Below are 19,151 nucleotides of genomic sequence, written 5' to 3'. Positions count from 1 at the left end.
TAACGCTTCCCCTAATCCTAGAGTATTTTGGAGAATATCTCCCTGGAGAAGCAATAAGGATCAGTGGTTTGAGCAACGACTTTGAAAGCAGACATGTAAGGAGGTTTGAATCCCAGCTTTACGACATGCTGTCTGACCTTGGTTAACCACTGAAAATCTCCCTAGCCTCAGTTTCAGTGTCTGAGATAATGAGCCCGACACCATCCTTGATATCTGTGTCCTGGGGACCTGGAGGAATTAATGAGCTGATGCCATAAAATACCGATCCTGGGTTGAAGGGCCTCTCCTGTGAGGTCTTTCTATTGCAGTGCATCTTTGTTAGCAGGCTTTTCCCACGTATCGGGGCTTCTTTCGGGCCCTCATTTTAGTGTTATCACCACATTAGTGCCTATTTCACTTATTTCTGAAAACCTGAAAATATCACACATACTAATGGAAATTTCATTGAATATTAATGAACACTCAGAACTGTACCTGCAACAGAAAGTGAAATTGGCTAAATATTACTCATCCAATCATTTATCTGAAATATGGTGTCATTTTGCAATCCTAAAAATATAACAATTAATGTGAAATTTCAGGTTTAAAGTACAGTTTTAAAATATCAAGCAAGCATCATGTCAAAAATGAAATTTTATTAAAGGAGCTATTCTAGACGATTAAGAAATGAAAACTAGAGTTCTAGGGGAAAAATTCAGAACCACATTTAATTTTATACTTGGAAGCACGCTACAAATGACAAGGTAATTTTTATATGTATATTTATAGATTTAATTAGCAGTTATTTCATTATATCTTTCATATAACTATAAATGGAAAATGATTTCAGACAAGAGGCTCTCATCTTCAAGAATTATTGTTGGTAAAGTTATGGGAGAGCTGATTTCTCAGTCACTATAAGCAGAGAGAGAGAGAGAGAGAGAGAGGTGCTGTGTGTAAAGGTCATTACCTGTCACCTAATATGAATTCTTTCATTAAAAAATACTTTTTATAACTTTTCTCATTTTCTCATCCATGTTTTGCACTTGAGAATATTTAGAAGGCACCGTGACTTGTTCAAGGCATATACCCAGCCCAGCTCAGGATTACGATTCAGAGTTCTAACTCTGCCCCACACAGCACAGGGACGTCCTGCATACCCTGCTGATCTGTGGGTGTCAGATAGCCTTGAGGCTCGTAAAGGTCTTTGCTTCTCCTTCCTGCTTTTACGTTTCAGTGAATATTGAGGCACTGGATAGTGGATGATGGAGACTCGGTACCCACTGCTGAGGGTGGGGACCAAGCCTGCGTCATCCACTCCTCAGTGCCTCAAACGGTCTGGGAGGCAATGTTCAACAAACGAGCGTGCGGGTCAGTAAAACACAACCAGCTGTAAGACGTGCTGTTCCAAAGGGCGGGGTGGGAGGGTGGCGGGGACACCAGTCACGGATGTCTTCTGTGAGCAAGAGCTCTTTCGTCTGGGACCTGGTGATGAGTAAGGTGACGTGAAGGGAGAGTAGGGGAGGGCAGGTGGCCTGGGGAGGGACGGACTGTCGGAGACCCTGAGTGCTAAAGAGCTTGGTGTGTTCTGGAATTAAAAGAAGACAGAGATTGTTTTCCCGCTGCATGTGGAGAGAATCAGTTGCCCACTAATTTACAAAAGGAAAGTCGGACAGTAATCTCTCATCGGTGCGGCTATTAATGAGACCTGGAGCTTCCAGGAAAATGTGGCTTAATAAGTACCATACTGTTACTTCCTCGGGAAAATTAAAAAGGAAGGAGCGATGAGACCGAAGGGCCTAATTCACCCCCCCGTGGACCACATCTGACTTGGCCTGCTAACAAAGCAACTTTAGGCAATAGGGAGAGAAGCGACGGAAGATGGACGTCTCTACATGGAAATATCTTATGAATGTGAATTTTAGTATCCCTGTTTCCTGTCTTCCTTCAAAGATTAAAAGGAATCCATGTATAAAACAGGTAGTCACATGAGCATATCTAAAGTCTGGTTAAGCCAATTCAAGGACTTCTTCTACTTACCTAGGGTCAGTATATTCTATGGACAGTGATAACCCATGGTTTCCACTGTAACCTCACATTGATCCCCAGTTTTCAGAGAAAGAGGACACCATCTACTTCTGGTCACTGGCATTTTAGGTGAAACCCTGCAGTGATTATTTATTGGTAGCCTAATTAGGTATGTTATCCATTATTTAACCCAAAATCCAGATTAAAATGTGACATCAGTGACTTCAGCTAGACCATGACTACACATGTTTACTTCCTGGAGTCATTAAACTGGTTAAAGAAAAGAAAATCCCAGCACATCCTTGTTTTGTTAAGGTAATAAAATGAGCTCATATCAAACATAAATACAGGTTTAAATTACTTTAAAATATTTTTATGGGCTCAAACAGAAACATCACAGCAAAGCTTACCTGTGACCCAATTAGGAGCATCATGAAAACATAAATCCCAGTTCTACTCAATTAATAGCAGTGGCCTGGTACCAATAGCTTCCAGCAGGTCCCTGGGGTTTGACTCCCAACTAGGAAAAGCCCCTGCCTCTGGGGGGATAGATGTTGGGGAAATCATTCCATCCATCTCAGTGCTGAGCTCTCACATGCTCTTCTGCTTTTCTGTAAATTGACCTAAAATGGCCATCTTTGATGGTCTGTCACTTTCTCTCTAAATCCCTGATGTGAAAATGTATTGGAATTGTTTTATATAACAGTGAGTCTGCCCACAGACCGACCTCCTGGCTCCAGCTTAGCAGTGTCCAACAGTAAAAACAGAAAAGCCCCTGACTCTTGTCTTCTTTTGAGAGGAAAGAGCCCTTTTGCAGAAGGCCCAGGCGCCCCCTCTTCTAGCCATATTGGCCAGAGTTGTGGTACGCAATGATGCCTAAGCTGTTCACTGAACAGGTGGCTGGACCCCACCACAACTGCCTTAGGTCAAGCAAGATTGATGCCTGGGGGCTGTGCTGGGAAGAGGCCCGCTTCAGGGGGAAATTGGGGCTGTGTGGAGAAGGAAGGAGGGCAGCTGTGGAATGGGCCGCTGAGTGTGGCCTGCGTTTCACAAGCATTCCAGGTCCTGCCTGGGGGTATAAATCCTGGCCCTCCTTTTTCCAGCTCTGTAGACTGCACAAAAGTATAATACTATCTAACTTCTCGGCATTTCTGTTTTTTCACCAATAAAAAAAATGAAGATAACAATACCCCCCTCAGAAGATAACATGTGAGCACGATGGAAACACAGACCTAGCACAGGCCCATTCTTTACTCTGAGTCGAGTCGAGTCTCCTTAGGGACAGGGCATCAATAAGGGGCCTCTCAAAACTTCGCACGATTCATTTAGTTCTCAGGCATTCATTTGCTAGGACTCAATAAGGGAAACACGCTACTAAACTGCCACTGAACTCCCAGGCTTGTGACGTGTGATGGATGAGACACAGCCCATGCTGAGGCAGGCAGGTCTGAATCCAGTGCCGGAAGCACCATGTGCCGTGAGGTGGCATTCGAATATTTGGAGCAATGAAGCGATCTCATCAAATGTATATATGCTAGAGGAATTGCAATCATGAGAAAAATTAATTGCAGTTGATCATGGAGGCATAGTGTCCAGGCAGAAACCTAATCCAAGCAAGAGATCATTTGACGGCTGAGGGAAGAGAGTGCCAAGGGGAATGGAGTGGAATGGAATGGAATGCAGAAACTCTAGAGGGGATTTAAAGGCTGAATATGCTGGTTCCCAGGCTTGAGTTAGGAACCTACATCTAGCAGTCAATATTACTAGAACATTGGTGATGAAGCTGTGGGTGTAAATGAGACCACATGAAGTGGGCATATATTAAAGACATATTGGTGACCTTTCTGAGGTTTTCTACCATTTCATATTAATAAGCATGAGGATTGAAAATAGGAAATGATTTTTCTTTTCTCCTCCCTGGCAGGCTTCTCTCCTGTGATGTTTTTTCCTCATAAGGCTGGGGTCCTGTTGCTTTCCCTTTTGATGAAGCTTTTTTATTACTTGGTGGGTAGAGGGCCTTAGGTGTGGCAGAGAAATTCCACAGCCTCGCCCTTGCCGTCATTGTGATGAAGAGTCAGGTGCTGGATTTAGTTCCCGCTGCACCACATATTAACCAAGTGAAATTAAGCACATGTTTTATTAATCTTTATAAACCTCAGTTTCCTCTCCTGCAAAATGAGAACAATAATAGTGCCGACTTTGCAGCACTGTTTACAGTGTGAGGGCGATAAGGCGCTTACACAGGCGCGTGCCCCCCACATGGAAATGCCTATAGATGCTGCTGGCTCCTCCACTCACCAAAACTGCCTTTTCTCTCCTTTGTTCTAAAAGAGAAACCAAGTGTGGGGAGCAAATGGGAGAAAGGAGCAAGAGAAGCTTGCCTCAGATTCCAGCTCATATGACCTGTTAGGGACTAAAGACGGAATGCCAACACATGGATTGTGTGTTTGAAATGCCAGGTTGGTGTTTTCCACAGGGATGTGCCCGTTGTTCTCTGCTTTCTGTGGAACTCTTCCAGCGCCAGGCCTGGAGATGGGGCCTGCCCTTTTACCTCTCAAATATGTTCCCAGGGAAGAGTGTGTCCTTCTCTGGAGGCCACCCCATCACACCGAATCTCATGTTGGGCTCATTGCTAGAAACTCTGTGGCGTGCACCTGCTTCCATGTCACGTCAAAGCGTCTCAGCACAGACCTAAAGAAGACCTCGGAGGTCACCCAGCGTGGCCTCGCAGAAACACCTGCGGGAAGGGATTACGGAGGTTTGCAGGAAAGGCCGGGCAGCCCGGGAGTGAGCGCCGCACTGCAGCTCCCAGACACACACAGCTCCTGCTCCCAGGCAGGAACGAAGTGATTTCCCAGCTCCTGGGGCCATGGGTGGCTAACTGATTAAATAGCCGGTTTGGGAAATTCACCTGACATACTTCTTTTTTTTTTTTTTCCAAGATGGAGTCCCACTGTCGCCCAGGCTGAAGTGCAGTGGCGCGTTCTCGGCTCACTGCGAGCTCTGCCTCCCAGGTTCACGCCATTCTCCTGCCTCAGCCTCCCCAGAAGCTGGGACTACAGGCGCCCACCACCACGCCCGGCTAATTTTTTGTATTTGTAGTAGAGACGGGGTTTCACCATGTTAGCAAGGATGGTCTCGATCTCCTGACCTCGTGATCCGCCCACCTCGGCCTCCCAAAGTGCTGGGATTACAGGCTTGAGCCACCACACCCGGCCTCACCTGACATGTTTCTTACATGTAAGCCACTTCTTTTTCTTGTCCAAACTGAGGCCAGCCCTCACCCAAGACTTGCCTGTATCTCAGTGCAGGTAGCTGAGCAAGGCACAGCCACCAGGAGGAAGTCGGGCAACAGCAGCCGGAGCCTGGGGAAGCCCTGCACAAGTTGGCCTTGAGGAAACCATCTGACGGACGTTTGCTCTTCCTCACAGAGTGGTGAGCATTCTGACTATGTGGTCACATCAGATCAGATCGCTCTCACCTCTCTAAGCATTTCTTTTTCTGGAGTGTGAAGCAGCTATTCAGGGAGGAAAGCAATTTGATGTCAGGGGCTCCTTTGAGCCTTGGGAATTAGACCTCAGAAGCTTAGAATTGGAGCTCAGCTGCTGGTGGAAAATACACTGTGAATGTTTTATTCAGTAATGCATATATAACATTGAGCAGAATCCAAATACATAAATCACTTATACAATAGCTGTGAAGAGCCACCTTCCAGCACTTGAGAACCCGGCAGCCAGTGGCTCACAAAGGCCTCTGTCGCCATCTGCTGGCCACATGCTTTCTCATGCTGTTAATTCTTGCTCTGGTATTTTTTGTTCCCGCAGCCTTTGGCACTCAGATTCTTCTGCTGTAAAATTTGCCTCCATCAGAGCTGTATTGCCTTGTGTTTTTGAGGCTTGCAGAAGAGACCCTTAGCACTCCTTAAAATTCTGGCAGGACAGAGAAAACAAGATGGAGAGAGATGACGAAGCCAATTTCTTCCCCCTGGCTTTTTTTAACCAGTTCTGTGCACTATCAGGCCCTCTGAGCTTAGGCCTATGCCAGCCACATCTCAAGGCCAAGGACACAATACTGAGTTTGTCTTTATAATAGGTCCTGTTACTGTGTCTGTCAACCTCCCAATGTCTGTATCACACTCACCAATATATTACACTAAAGAAATAGGAATTATTAACGCTGCCAGTAAAACTTGCCCATGTATAAGCACGGACTCACACAGTTATGGGCCTGAAGACCATCCCCAGTGGCGAAACTGTGCCCCGGAGGTTGCCGTAAGTCACTGGAGCCAGAAGGCAAATTTGATCCCCTGTGTAAGATTGGCCACCATACCCTGAATGACAGTGGTGTGCTGACACGGCATCAGACTCCACTCACACAGAAGATCCGCTGGTGGTGTAGGGCTTGGCCTCCTCAATGTGGCCACAGGCCCTAGAGCGCTAACAGATGTCACTTATCGGGATCACCCCTGAGCCATTGTGAACATGAAGTGGCATCACTGATCTCTCACCAGCTCTGAACCAATACATGTAGCATCCCAACTTCCTGAGAGGCTGGACAGAGCATATCCAGAATGCAGCCACGTGGGGAGTCAGAGTAGGGCAAGGATATAGGAGTGCTGATGAAAACTGAAAACACTGGGGACCGGCCCGCGATGCGGCCTCCTGGGAGCCATCTGCATGAGGCCAGCAGGCCAAGGGTCCATGGCTGGGGATGGCTGCACTCCTTAGGGAAAGGCATTCCAGAAACTGAAGTTACGAGGCAGCGTAGGGAAAGCATCCTGGGCTCTTCAAATCTGGGCATGGCTGTGAGCCATGTTGTTGTCGGTTTACACCATGTCCTAATACAAGGGCTAAGTCATTAGGGAAAAAATCATGTTGCAGGTTTTAAGGGGAAAAAATGAAAAGGTGCATGGCCTTTAACTGTAAACAGTAGAAGGGGGTGGGGAATGTTTGAATGGTAGAAATTGAAAATCAAGAAATCTAGCAATGGCTGGTAACTTAAGGACCTTACGTATCAGTTATTGCTGCACAGTAAATCATCCCCCACAACTTAGTGGCTTCAAAGAACAATCTTCATTTATTGCCACATCCCACTTCTATAGTTCAAGAATTCAGACAGGGCATGGCAAGGGGGACTTGTGTTGCTCCACAGTGATTGAACCTCAGCTGGAAGATTGGAAAGCTGGGGGCAGGAATCATCTTTTACTTAGCTGTCTGGAGGTTGATGCTAGCTGTGAGCCAGGAGTCTGGCCAGGGTGTCAGCCAGAACATAGCACATGTGGCCTCACTGCAACCTGAGCTTCCTCACAACATGGCGGCTGGGTTGCAAAGGCGAGAGTCCCAGCAGAGGGAGCCACACAGAAGCCGTATTGTCTGTACGGCATAGCATCAGGAGTTGTACAGCGTCACCTCCACTGTCAAGGTTATAGAACCTGTCCAGATTCACATAGAGAGAACATAAACCCCTTCTCTGAGTAGAGGAGGGTCCATTCATTGTGAGACAAGCATTGGAAAACACCATCTGCCACACCAGTTCCCTTATCACCTGTACCCGCATCCCCCGCGACACATGCACAGAAACAGGGCAGCCTGTCACAGACCCTAAGCGATCACGGCATGGGTTTGTGCTGCGTAAATAGGTGCGTTTGTGGGTCAGCTCTGCTTCTGGTTTGTAGTTTGACCTGGTCTTAACCTCCCTGGATCTCAGTTTCTTCTTCTGGGAAACAAAAAGGCTGAACTCCAAACCAAGTCATTGGAAACTTTAACCTTTTCTCTTAACCTTTTTTATACCCTGATGCCTCGGTGGTAGTGAGGGCTACGGTTCAGTTTGGTGGGGGGGGTAAAAGTTTGGAAAAGCCTCCCTCAGAAGCTCTAGAATCCCTTCCAGCTCTGACCTCTGTGAGTGTTGAGACGTTGGTCATGCTCTTTGGCCTTTTGGGATTTTACTTTCCTACTCTGTAAAATGAAGGGTCTACTAAATTATCAGTTAAACTTCTTCCAGCTGTCATGTTTGATGTTAGTATTCGTTTTGACATAATGAGGTTCCTTCATCCACACCAGTACTGTTCCGCTGCTGTGGACATGTGAGTTGGCAGAAGAAATCCTGTATTTACAAGTTCCTGCCCAGGCTATTGAAGAGGTTCTTCCTTTCCGTGGAATGATAGAAGCTTGAGTGGCTTTTGCAGCAGGGACCTGGGAAATCAGCCTACTCTCCACTTTACAGAAGAGAAAACTGATGCGCAGAGAAGCCAAGTGATTGCCAAGGACAGAGGGCGGGCGAGTTATTGATAAATCCGGCTACAATCCTGTGACCTAAGGCAGTGTACTTTACTGTTGTGACGTCATCCTCTTAACAGAAAATATGTGAGCATGAGGACCCTGAGTCGTACCACCCCCGTGTCTCCCATCTGCATTATTCCTATGAAGGGCCAGTACCCTCAACAGTGCCATCTTCTTATTTCCACAAATGTGATAAGTGCTCAACTTTTGTGAAAGTATAGTTTTTCAAACATGAAAACCAGATTAAAAAGCTGAACGTCCAAATAATTATAACCATAAGGTAGTGGCAGTCATGATCACACACAGAGGCTCTTGGTCTGATTTCTACAGAGAAGAACAATGCTTGAATACTTGTAGAACTGGACACCTGAAAAACAGGTTGGAAGGCTTTTAAATCCATTTGGTTGGTTATTTAGGAGGTGGAAGTGGCGTAAGGAAGGCAGTACTGCTCACAGTCTAGGAAAAAGGAAAGGGTCTACGTTTTTGTTTCAATTCGTGTTACCTCTTTTATTTTTCATAGTGGCAAAATACACGTAACATAAAATTTACCTTCTTAACCGTTTTTAAGCATGTATGTTACATTTTTAACATGCTTTTGTTGAATGGTTAAGAATGTAGGAAATGATAAGCCTCACATGTTCCCAAGTGCAAATCAAGTTGAAGCACAAATTGACTTTCCCGAGCCCAACTCCAGGTTCCAGAAATGGGATCCTCAGCCACACACTGAATACCTGTAATGCACTTAAGTACTTTCGACTTGTAAAGTACAGAGAGCACATCATAGTTTGTCTAAACCTTTGTGTTGGTGTCCTTCAACGCCACAGCCTTATGTACTTTGGAAATACTCATTATACAGGTTTAAATGTTCCTTCCACCAAACAGTTTTTTTCAATCTTTTCAAATTTTAGTTAAGCTTTATTTTTTTTTAAGTATTGTTAAAAGAAAAAACTTAGACAAATTAAATTTAACCGAGTTTAACTGAGCAAATAACAATTTGCAAATCAGGCAGCCTGTGAACCAGAATAGGTTCAGGGAGGTTCCAGCACAGTCATGTGGTGAAAGGTTTTTTTTTCTTTTGAGACAGGGTCTCACTCTGTTGCCCAGGCTGGGAGGCAGTGGTGCGATCACAGCTCACTGCAGCCTGGGACTCCCAGGCTTAAGTGATCTTCCCACCTAAGCCTCCTAAGTAGTTGGGACAGGCACACCACCATGCCCCACTAATTTTTGTATGTTTCGGGGGACGGGGTCTCACCATGTTTTCTAGGCTGATCTCGAACTCCTGGGCACGAGTGATCCACCTGCCTCAGCCTGGGAATTGGTGGTATGCTTGTCCCAGCTGCTTGGGAGGCTTATGTGGGAGTATCGCTTGAGCCTGGGAGGCTAAAGCTGCAGTGAGCCGTGATCACACCACTGCCCCCCAGCCTGGGCAACAGAGCGAGACCCTGTCTCAAAAAAAAAAAAAAATGAAAAAAGTGCTGGGGTCACAGGCATGAGCCACCATGCCCCAGCCTGGAAGAAAATTTACAGGCAAAAAAAGGAAAGTACGGAAAATGGAAGTGAGGTGCTAAAACAGCCAGATCGGCGACAGTTCGGTTGTTTGCCTTATTTGAGCAGTTTGAACAATTGGCTGCCTGTAGCCAAAGCTCAGTGATCAGCGCAAGAGTAGATTATAGTCTGTGTACACATCCAGTTAGTTAGGTTACAGTTCACTATGTACACAGAAACCTTTAAAATATGTAAAGAGGCAGCTTTAGGCTAAACTTAATTTAATAATATCTTGTTAATATTAGACACAGTCATAGCAAAAGTGTCCAAAACCAGTCAAGTGCTACTGTTTTAAATCGAGCCAAACATTAACTTTTATCTGATACTTCTCAGTGTCCTGCTCCAGTTTGTATTTGTAAATACAGTGTGACCTGTGTCATGAATGAACCTTAATATTCTGTTGCCTAACTTTGAATGAAGCCTGCACCTTCGTTGGTCAGATTTCTGGATATGATATGCTCACCATGTTTCCAGAGTTGCTGCTATTTCTCCAGTTAGCGAGGTGGAAATGCAGCGGCGCCTGGGAAGATGGGAGGCATTGGGCTGGCAGGCCTACTTTGCTCTGCCGCTCACCAGCTATTGTCATTCAGAACAAGCTACTTAATGCTCTCCAGGCCTGTCTTCTTCTCCCTGCCACAGAGATGTCAAAACCTACTTCCTGAGAATGTTAACAAGGACGACATTCAATTACATCTACAAAGTACCTAGCATAAGTGCCTAGAACATAGTAGGTACTCAGTGAACATCAATGTTATTCTTCTTTTGAGATCAAATTCTCTTAGGCTTGTGTGTAACAATCACTTTGAAGTCCTCTGATTGCTCGAATGACTTTCTTTAAGACTTCAAAGTATTAACCTGATTGTGAAGAGCAAAATGTCTATGTCTAAAGGATTATCTCATTTCTGGCTTTTAACCTGTCTTAAACACCTCTAGCACTTGCTTCTGTTTGAAATCCCAAAGAACTCTTTCTTTCTGTTAACTGTTACTCTTAACTTTTATTTTTTTCTCTTTTTACCCCCAGGCATAAAGTCCGTAGTCATGTCTGCCACCAGGTTTGTTTTCTGTTGCATCTTGATATTTTCTTGTGTTTTCAGTGGGGAGCATGTTACAATTCCTTAATATACAGATGTCATAGTATGTAAGGTTTTCTTGTGACTTAGTCTGGAAATCGTTCATAAAAAAAACAGTCATTATTCTTACTGGCTACTGATAAAAATTCTTTAAGAAAAACTATCGATTTTTTGTTTTGTTTTGTTTTGTTTTGTTTTGGAGACAGGGCCTCACTCTGTTGGCCCAGGCTGAAGTACAGTTGGCATGATTATGGCTCTCCGCAGCCTCAACCTCCCCAGCCTCAGGTGATCCTCCCACCTCAGCCTCCCTAGTAGTTGGGACTACAGGCGTGTGCCACCATGCCCAGTTAATTTTTGTATTGTTTGTAGAGACAGGGTTTTGCCATGTTGCCCAGGCTGGTCTCAAACTCCTAGGCTCAAGCAGTCTGCCCACCTTGGCCTCCCAAAGTGCTGGGATTACAGGTGTGTGCTACCACACCTGGCCTTTGAATATCTTTTCTTCTATATATAAAATCTTGGCAGAAATGTCTTCTTTTGTCATCATGAAATTTGCTTTCATGAAACCTCCTCAGCGCCCCTTATCTACCATTAGTCTTTTTGGAATCCTTTTTGACCTGCTGAAAGACAGCACCATTGTATTTTTCTTTGCAACTTGTGGAGCCACCACCATACCCAGTACGTTTTGACCAAAGGCAAAGTTAAGTCTGCACCACCTCAAGCCTATAAGTAACACAGTGGATAGGGGCCAGAAGACTTGGCTATTGTGGTTTGCAAAAACGGCAGGACGAATGCTCCATATCCTCCCTCAAAAATACATTCAGATGAGGATAATTTAGGTGGTCGGCCACAGGCAGCTTGCAAGGACAAAGCCTGTCAACTCTTACTCCAGCGTGTGACCTGAGTGGAGATGTCTACAAAAGAGCAGGAATCCTGTCTTCTTTGAGAATAGGGCAACAATCAAGTGGATGGTTTTAATTATTCAGATAGAGTCACAGGACATTAGATGCAGAATATTAAAATCTCCATCATTCAGGGGAAATAATTTTAAATACAGGTGGACATATAGAGGCATATCACTAGCCGGGTAGCAGAGTCATTATTTAAAGGACACTAGAGTTCCTCTGTGAGGAGGAACTGAGCTCAAAGAAGATGTTCAGTATCAATACAGTGAGATTACAGAGTACAAATCTGAACACTTTTGTAAGCTTCTCCCTAAGTGGAGGAGTGGGGCCAACTCCAGGAGTTTGCTTTTTGCTTGTCTGAGAATCTCTTGACAGATCCTAGAAGTGACAATTCTATGTTGGGTCTTAAAAAGAAGAGGTAGTGTGATCCAGCAATCCCACCCCTACATGTATACTCAAGAGAAATGAAAACGTGTCCACACAAAGATTTATATGCAAATATTTATTGAAACCTTATTAGCAATAGCCAAAAAGTGGAAACAACCCAGATGGCCATCAGATAATAAATGGATGAGCCACAGGTGGTATAGCCATATACAATAAAAGTATTATTGGTGGTAAAACAGAACAAAGCACTGACACATGCTAGAACATGGATGGCCCTTGAGAACATTATGCTATGGGAAAGAAGCCAGACACAAAAAGTCACGTATGATTTCGTTTTTATGAAATGGCCAAAATAGGCAAATGCATCGAGACAGAAAGTGGGTTAGTGGTTGCCAGGGGCTAGAGAGGATGGGACATTTGAAAGGCGACTAATGAGTAGTGTTTCTTTGGGGGTAATGAAAATGCTCTAAAATTGATTGTGGTAATGGATGCAGAACTGTGAATATACCAAAAACCATTGAACTGTACACTTTAATTGGATAGATTTGATGGTGTATGAATTATATCTCCATAAAGCTGTTAAGAGACATCAGGAAGAGACCAGAGTTTCTTCTGTGCCCTCTGCCACAGGAAAGGAGGGAAGTCTGCCCAGTCTTCCTACAGGCGTTGCTCCTTGGGGCGGTTTAGCATGCCATTACCACAGACTGTGGCTGGGACCTGCGGGACTCATTTGTAGATGCCGCCTTCTTTGACAACACCTGGGATTGTTGAAATGGAAGTCATCAATTACTGGAAGCCATTAATTGAATGCTGTGTGCCAGGCGTTGTAGTAAGACATTATAAATACCATCTAATTTATGTAAAATTGACATTATCCCATTCTGTAGGTAAGGAAACTGAGACTACAGGGTTAGGTGAAACCCAAGGTTTCTGAGCCAGTGATTGGCAGAGCAGGTGTTTAAACCAGGTTTGTGTTGGGAAAAACCCCAGGCTCCAAGTACAACATTATCCTGCCTTCCCCCTTCTCCACCCTCACCCCAGCCCCAGTCAAAAAGGCAGCAGGAAATGGGACAAGTTATCACTTAGAAGAATACTGATTTGGTTTTAAAAGTATTGAATAGAATGACCAAATGATCTAGTGATTCCATTTATCAGTATATACCCCAGAGAACTGAAAGCAGGGACTCAAAAGGATACTTGCCCACCAATGTTGGGAGCAGTATTATTCACAACAGCAACCCAGTGTCCCTCAACAGACGAATGGATGAACAAAATGTGGTACAGCCGTACAATGGAATGTTACTCAGCCCTAAAGAGGAAGGAAATTCTGCCACATGCCACAGCAAGGGTGAACCTTGACGACATTGTCCTAAGTGAAATAAGCCATAAAAGAAACAAATGCTGTATGATTCCACTTATAGGGGGTCCCTAGAGTCCCCCTATAGATGGAAAGTAGAATTGGGGTTGCCAAAGACTGGAGGGGAGGGAGAATAGAGAGTTAGTGTTTAATGGCTGCAGGGTTTCAGGGGAGGAAAATGAAGAGATTCTGGAGAAGGATGCTGTTTGATGGTTGTACAACAATGTGAATGTACTTAACGCCACAGAACTGTACACTTAAAATGAATAAAATGGTAAATGTGTTTTTTATATTTAACAAACACACACACACAGACACACACATCAGTATTGTGTTTGTTTGAAAGTCTAGAGCTAGAAAGCTTTTTTGAGTGTATTTAGCAGGAAAACTTAAAAGAAAGTTCTCGTCTTTGCAGGAGACAGGCCTGAGGCATCTAGAGAAAATGAACACCACCTAGGGAGCCGATCACACCTGGAGTGATCTGCACCCTCCACAGTCCTAGGAGCGATCTGCACGCTCCACAGTCCCGGGAGCGATCTGCACCCTCCACGGTCCCGGGAGCGATCTGCACCCTCCACGGTCCCGGGAGCGATCTGCACCCTCCACGGTCCCGGGAGCGATCTGCACCCTCCACGGTCCCGGGAGCGATCTGCACCCTCCACGGTCCCGGGAGCCATCTGCACCCTCCACGGTCCCGGGAGCGATCTGCACCCTCCACGGTCCTAGGAGTGCCGTTACCAAGGGAGAGGAAGGAGAAGGAATAGGGATGAAGTCTCTTAAATAGACATTTGATGACATTTTCCCCAATTTGTTGGTTTGCAATGACTAAGACTTTTTGCTTTTTAACCTGTTATTATGGAAAAATGTGAACATATACAAAAGTATGTAGAATTGTCAAATGAATCCTGTGCATCCATCAGCCATCTATAACAGTTAGATACTCTGTAACATCAATAGATGGTATTTTTCATCCTTACGCCTACCCATGCTCTCCCGTACTGTTTTGAGAAACTGTGTATTCGTTTTCATATTAAACTATTTTGGTACATATCTGAAAAGATGATGATTTTTAAAACATAGCTATGAAACTAACAAAATAATACTAATTCCTTAATATCATCAAATACAAAGTGTTTAAATTTTAATGTCTCACAAATACCACCAATCTTCAAACTGGGTGATCTGTCTATAATCTGTCTTTAAAAGAAATCTATAGGCCCCATTCGTATCTTTTTTTCTTCCTTGCTCTTCTTTTTCCTTACAATTTCTTTGCTGAAGAAGTCAGTTCTTTTGTCTGGATTTTGCTGATTTTACCTTGGTTTTCTTGCTTATCTTATGTAAAAACTGAAAGCTCTATCTTAACCAGCTAGGTTCTTAGCCCTGGCCAGACACTACACTCACCTGGGAAGCTTGTAAAATCCTGACATGTGTGGAAAGCAGCTTGTCACTTCCTCAATAAGTTAAACATAGAATTACCATATGACCCAGCAATTTCACTCCAAAAGAACTGAAACAGGTTCAAACACAGTCTTGTATTCGTATGTTCCCAGCGGCACTATTTTCAATAGCCAAAAGATGGAAACAACCCAAATATCCTTCAGCTGAGGAAAGGATCAACAAAATGTGGTATGTCCACGCAATGGAATATTATTCATCCTTAGAAGTTACAAAGTACTCATACATGTTTACAACCTGGATGAACCTTGAAAACACTGCGGTAAATGAAAGAAGCCTGACACAAAAGCCACGTATTACATGATTTCATCGATATGTCTACGGAAAGCCATAGAAACAGAACATAGATTAGTGGTTGCCGGAGGCTGGGAAAATAAGAAAACAGGGAGGGGCTGCTTAATGAGTATGGGGTTTCCTTTTGGGGTGATGAAAATTTCCAGAACTAAATAGTGTTGATGATTGTACAATTGTGAAGGTACTTAATGCCACTGAATTACGCACTTTGAAGTGGTTTAAATGATTTTATGTTATGTGAACTTTACCACAATTTTTTATAATTCTGATGTATAAAAACACCCCAGACCAAGTAATTAATAATCTCTTAAGTGTGACCCGAGCATCAGAATATTCTAAAGCCCTCCGATGGATGCCAGTGTACACGCAAGGTTTGGAATCATTGACAGAGGCTGGACGGGTCAGGATCGTGTCTTTGGAGCCTTCCTCACAGGTGGTGGTAGCATGCTAGATTTAAGCCCGTGCAAGTTTGCTTCTGTATTCCAAAGGATAACCATGTCTCTTGCACTCCTGTGAGACAGCAGATGCTGTCAGGAATCTGCTGCCTACAGTCACAAAACACATTCTCTCCTTTTTTAGAAAATAAAATTTAAGAAAACCTAAGAAGAAAACGATCGATCATCTTGATCTTGTTTTTGTGTGAGAGGAAAGGGCCCTCTGTTTCTAGCTACCATATAGATGTGTAAAACAGTGCCACCCATAGCCTCACCCGTGAGATGGCAGCACACGGACAAGTGGCCCTCAGGCTGCCCAGCACACGCACACACCCTGCCCAACAGCAACAAAAAGAGACAAAGTAACCAGTCCTGATTCCTTGGGGAGGCAGGCGAACCTCCTGTAGTCATCTTTGTCCTGCAGTGGCTGGTGCTGCCGTCATACCCGTAGAATCTCAGCAGTGCGTGCTTCCCTACCCTGGGAAGGAAATGTCATTTCCTTGCAAGACTCACTTCTCATGAGCACTGATAGGCCACAGCTGCTGCTGGCTCTGCAGCCTTGGCAGAGTTGCAAATAGGTTAAACGGAGATGGGAGTTCTAGTTCTCTTTTGCTTCAGCCAGCTTCCTTTTCTGGCTAAATTTGAATAAACTCAAAGAAACTGGGCAAGGGGTTTACGGCTCCCCGTGGAGCTTCACAAAGATAAGTTCCACTTATGTGATCCAAGAGGTGGTTGGCTTGTGATTTTCTTTGCTCAGCATTACTCGTTAATATCCTGAACTCACATTTCTGAAAACAACTGTAGCTGAGATGTGCTCTTGGAGCAGCAAAACTACAAGTTAAACTTGGAAATCAAACCTCCCACTTTCACTCTCAGCCTTTTGTAGCAAAGGCTGGGTACTCTTCTCTTTGAAAGCATGGGATTTTCATTTAAAATGTTAACTAGAAAAAATAGAAGACATTCTTTCAGAGGAGGTGTGTTGTAGATTTTGTTTTTGTTTTTGTTTTTGTTTTTTTATAAGTGCTAGATTTTGAAGTCAGAAGACCTGGAAAGGAGTATCTCAGCTCCATAATCCATTTACCAATTGTGCAGATGTACACAGGTTACTCAGTTTCTCTGGTTCCATATACTCAATCCTAAGGAAATATGAATATTATGTATTGCATAGGACAAGGGTAAAAACGGTGAGAAACTAAGTAAAGCATGTAAGCTTAGCACATGCCCAATAAATGTCACTTTCCTAAATATGTATTGCTTATGTATTAAGCAAGTGATCCTCAAACTTAATCCCTGAGAGGCAGGGAGGTTAAGAGATGAGATGCAAAAATACCCTTTTTCTTTTCTGTGGGCCTGTCCTGAAAGCAACAAGGAATTGGGTACGATCATGAAAACTTGCTTTGGGTTAAACCAAGTTAAAATTTAGGATCTGCTGATATGTCTTGATCTGTCAACTGGGGACCCACGGCTGCTTAAAGATAAAGGCGTAAGTCAGGGATAAAATAATGAAGCCAAGGCATACAATGATTGCCTCTCAATTATGAGTTGTATCCTGCTGCTGCTTTTCACAAAACATATTTTCCAAGTCTTTAAATATTCTTCTATAATGTCATTCTTAATGATTGCATAGTGAGGATACGGTGCAGCAAAAAGCTATGGACAGCTCTGTGGCAGCTAATTTGAAAATCTAATAAAAAAATAAATTAACCTGAGGAATAGAAAGCTTGAATAGACCAATTACCGTAGAAGAGATTAAAATATCTACTGGTTTGAGCCTTTTCAGACTTTCTTTTGGCCTAGTCCTTGATGAATTTTTGTGAATGGCTTACAGACAACGTTTTCTTTGTTGTTTTTAGAGGGAGCTTTTTTGCAGGCACAATTTTCTTTTTTCTCTTTTAAGAGATGAGGTGTTGCTGTGTTGGCCAAGTTGGTCTCAAACTCCTGGCCTCAAGTGATCCTCCTGCCTTTACCTCCCAAACTGCTGGGATTACAGGCGTGCGCCATTGCACCCAGCCAGACACAAATTTTTTTAATGTATTCTCTGAGATACGTGTGTGTATTTAGTTTGTCCATTGTATTATTCAAATTCTCTGTGATTACCTTTTTAAATGTACTGTTTCTATCCAGCTTTGAAAGAGCAATATCAAAGCTCCCCACCATCATTTTGCCTTTGTCAGTTTCTCCTTCTATTTCTAATAATTTAGGTTTTATATACTTCGCTACAGTCTTATTTAGTGCATACAGCTTTATGACTGCTGCATCCTTTCTGTAAATGTTGCTCATTATTTAGTTTGAGGGTTTTAGACTCAATTCTGCCTTGTCAAATATTAATATAAACTAGAATTTTCCCCCACAAATGTACCCGGTATATCTTAACTCATCCCTTGATTTTCAGTCTTCCTTTACCACTTTTGTTTAAGGGGTTTTCATCTTGTTTTGTTACCTATCCCAGTTAGTACATTCACATTTCATATTATGGCTGATGGAGTTGATTTTATTCTCTTATGTTATTATGTATTTTAGTTGGTTCTCTCTTTTCCTTATTTTTAATGGTTTTATCAAGTAACTATTCATTCCCTGTTTATCTCTCTTTTCTTTTGTCAGTTTGGAAATTCCATTCTACTTTTCTGCGCCCTTAATGACTGTCTTCTGTAGCCCAGTGCTGATAATTAGAAGCATATATTTGTTACTATTATGTGTGAGAGGATACCAGCTTTTCCTACCAAGACCTGTTTCCCTAGACATAAATTTCATAAAGAAGTGTATTGCTTATTCGTTGTTTTTCCCGAGTCTCTGAGTGCTCTTGCTGTGTACCTCTTGTTGTCTTCCTCTCCTCAGCAGTTTTAGAAGCAGCCATTTGTTTCAGGTTTTTTTCTGTCTGGCTCCTGGATTCCTTTAGGCGTATTGTTATTTTTCTTTGTCATCTCACTGGGGCCCAGGTCTGCTTGTTACAGCGCCCCATGTGGCTGCAGTTCTGTAGGTGATAAAAGTGAATGGCTCCCTACTCCGGAGGACCAGTGGGGCAGCAGCGGCGGCAGCTGCGAGTCTCCCTGTTCCCAGGTCCCCTGTGCAATGCCATCCTGAGGAGCAGGGAGCAACAGCCTTGCTCTCTAGCCCCTGCTTGGCAGATAAAGCTCACTTGGGAGGCCAGTGTCAGCCAGATTCCCAGGGCCCACACGTCTCCTCCAGCCCCACTAATCCCAGAATCCCAGCGTTGGCCTCCAGGCCCTGCATGGCCCACCAGGAGGAAAGCTCTCATGAACTCCCCCTGCAGCCCACTCCCAGGCCCAAGACCTCACTCACACCAGCGTCTCCCCCAGCGTTGGGGTGGGAACAGGGGAAGCATAGTCTATTCAGGGCTCCACAGTTCCAGAATTCCTCTCTGTAGTACCTCTTAATAAAAAAGATTTCAGATTTAATTAGTT

General features: G+C 43.9%; 1 protein-coding gene across 3 annotated transcripts in view; it reads left to right on the top strand.

Moving 5' to 3' along the window:
- LYRM4 (LYR motif containing 4) overlaps window positions 1-19,151 on the top strand; it is a 154,604-nt gene that overhangs the window by 113,549 nt on the left and 21,904 nt on the right. The window contains exons 3-4 of one of the 3 annotated variants that reach the window (XR_010126563.1): window positions 4,950-5,442; window positions 10,852-10,877. The exons of 1 other annotated variant lie outside the window; for it this stretch is intronic. Coding sequence is in view for 1 of the 2 variants with exons in the window: in XM_054493318.2 (XP_054349293.1) it covers window positions 13,962-14,003 (42 nt within the window). In the remaining variant the exon portion in view is untranslated. Of the gene's footprint in view, window positions 1-4,949; window positions 5,443-10,851; window positions 10,878-13,961; window positions 18,355-19,151 lie in introns of those variants that run through there. One more of the 3 variants, XM_054493318.2, reaches the window with a different exon arrangement.

This window comes from Pongo pygmaeus, chromosome 5 (genome assembly GCF_028885625.2).
Source record: "Pongo pygmaeus isolate AG05252 chromosome 5, NHGRI_mPonPyg2-v2.0_pri, whole genome shotgun sequence".
NCBI lineage: Eukaryota > Metazoa > Chordata > Mammalia > Primates > Hominidae > Pongo > Pongo pygmaeus.
Note: the sequence above shows the minus strand (reverse complement) of the source record. Positions and strands in the feature narration are given on the sequence as shown.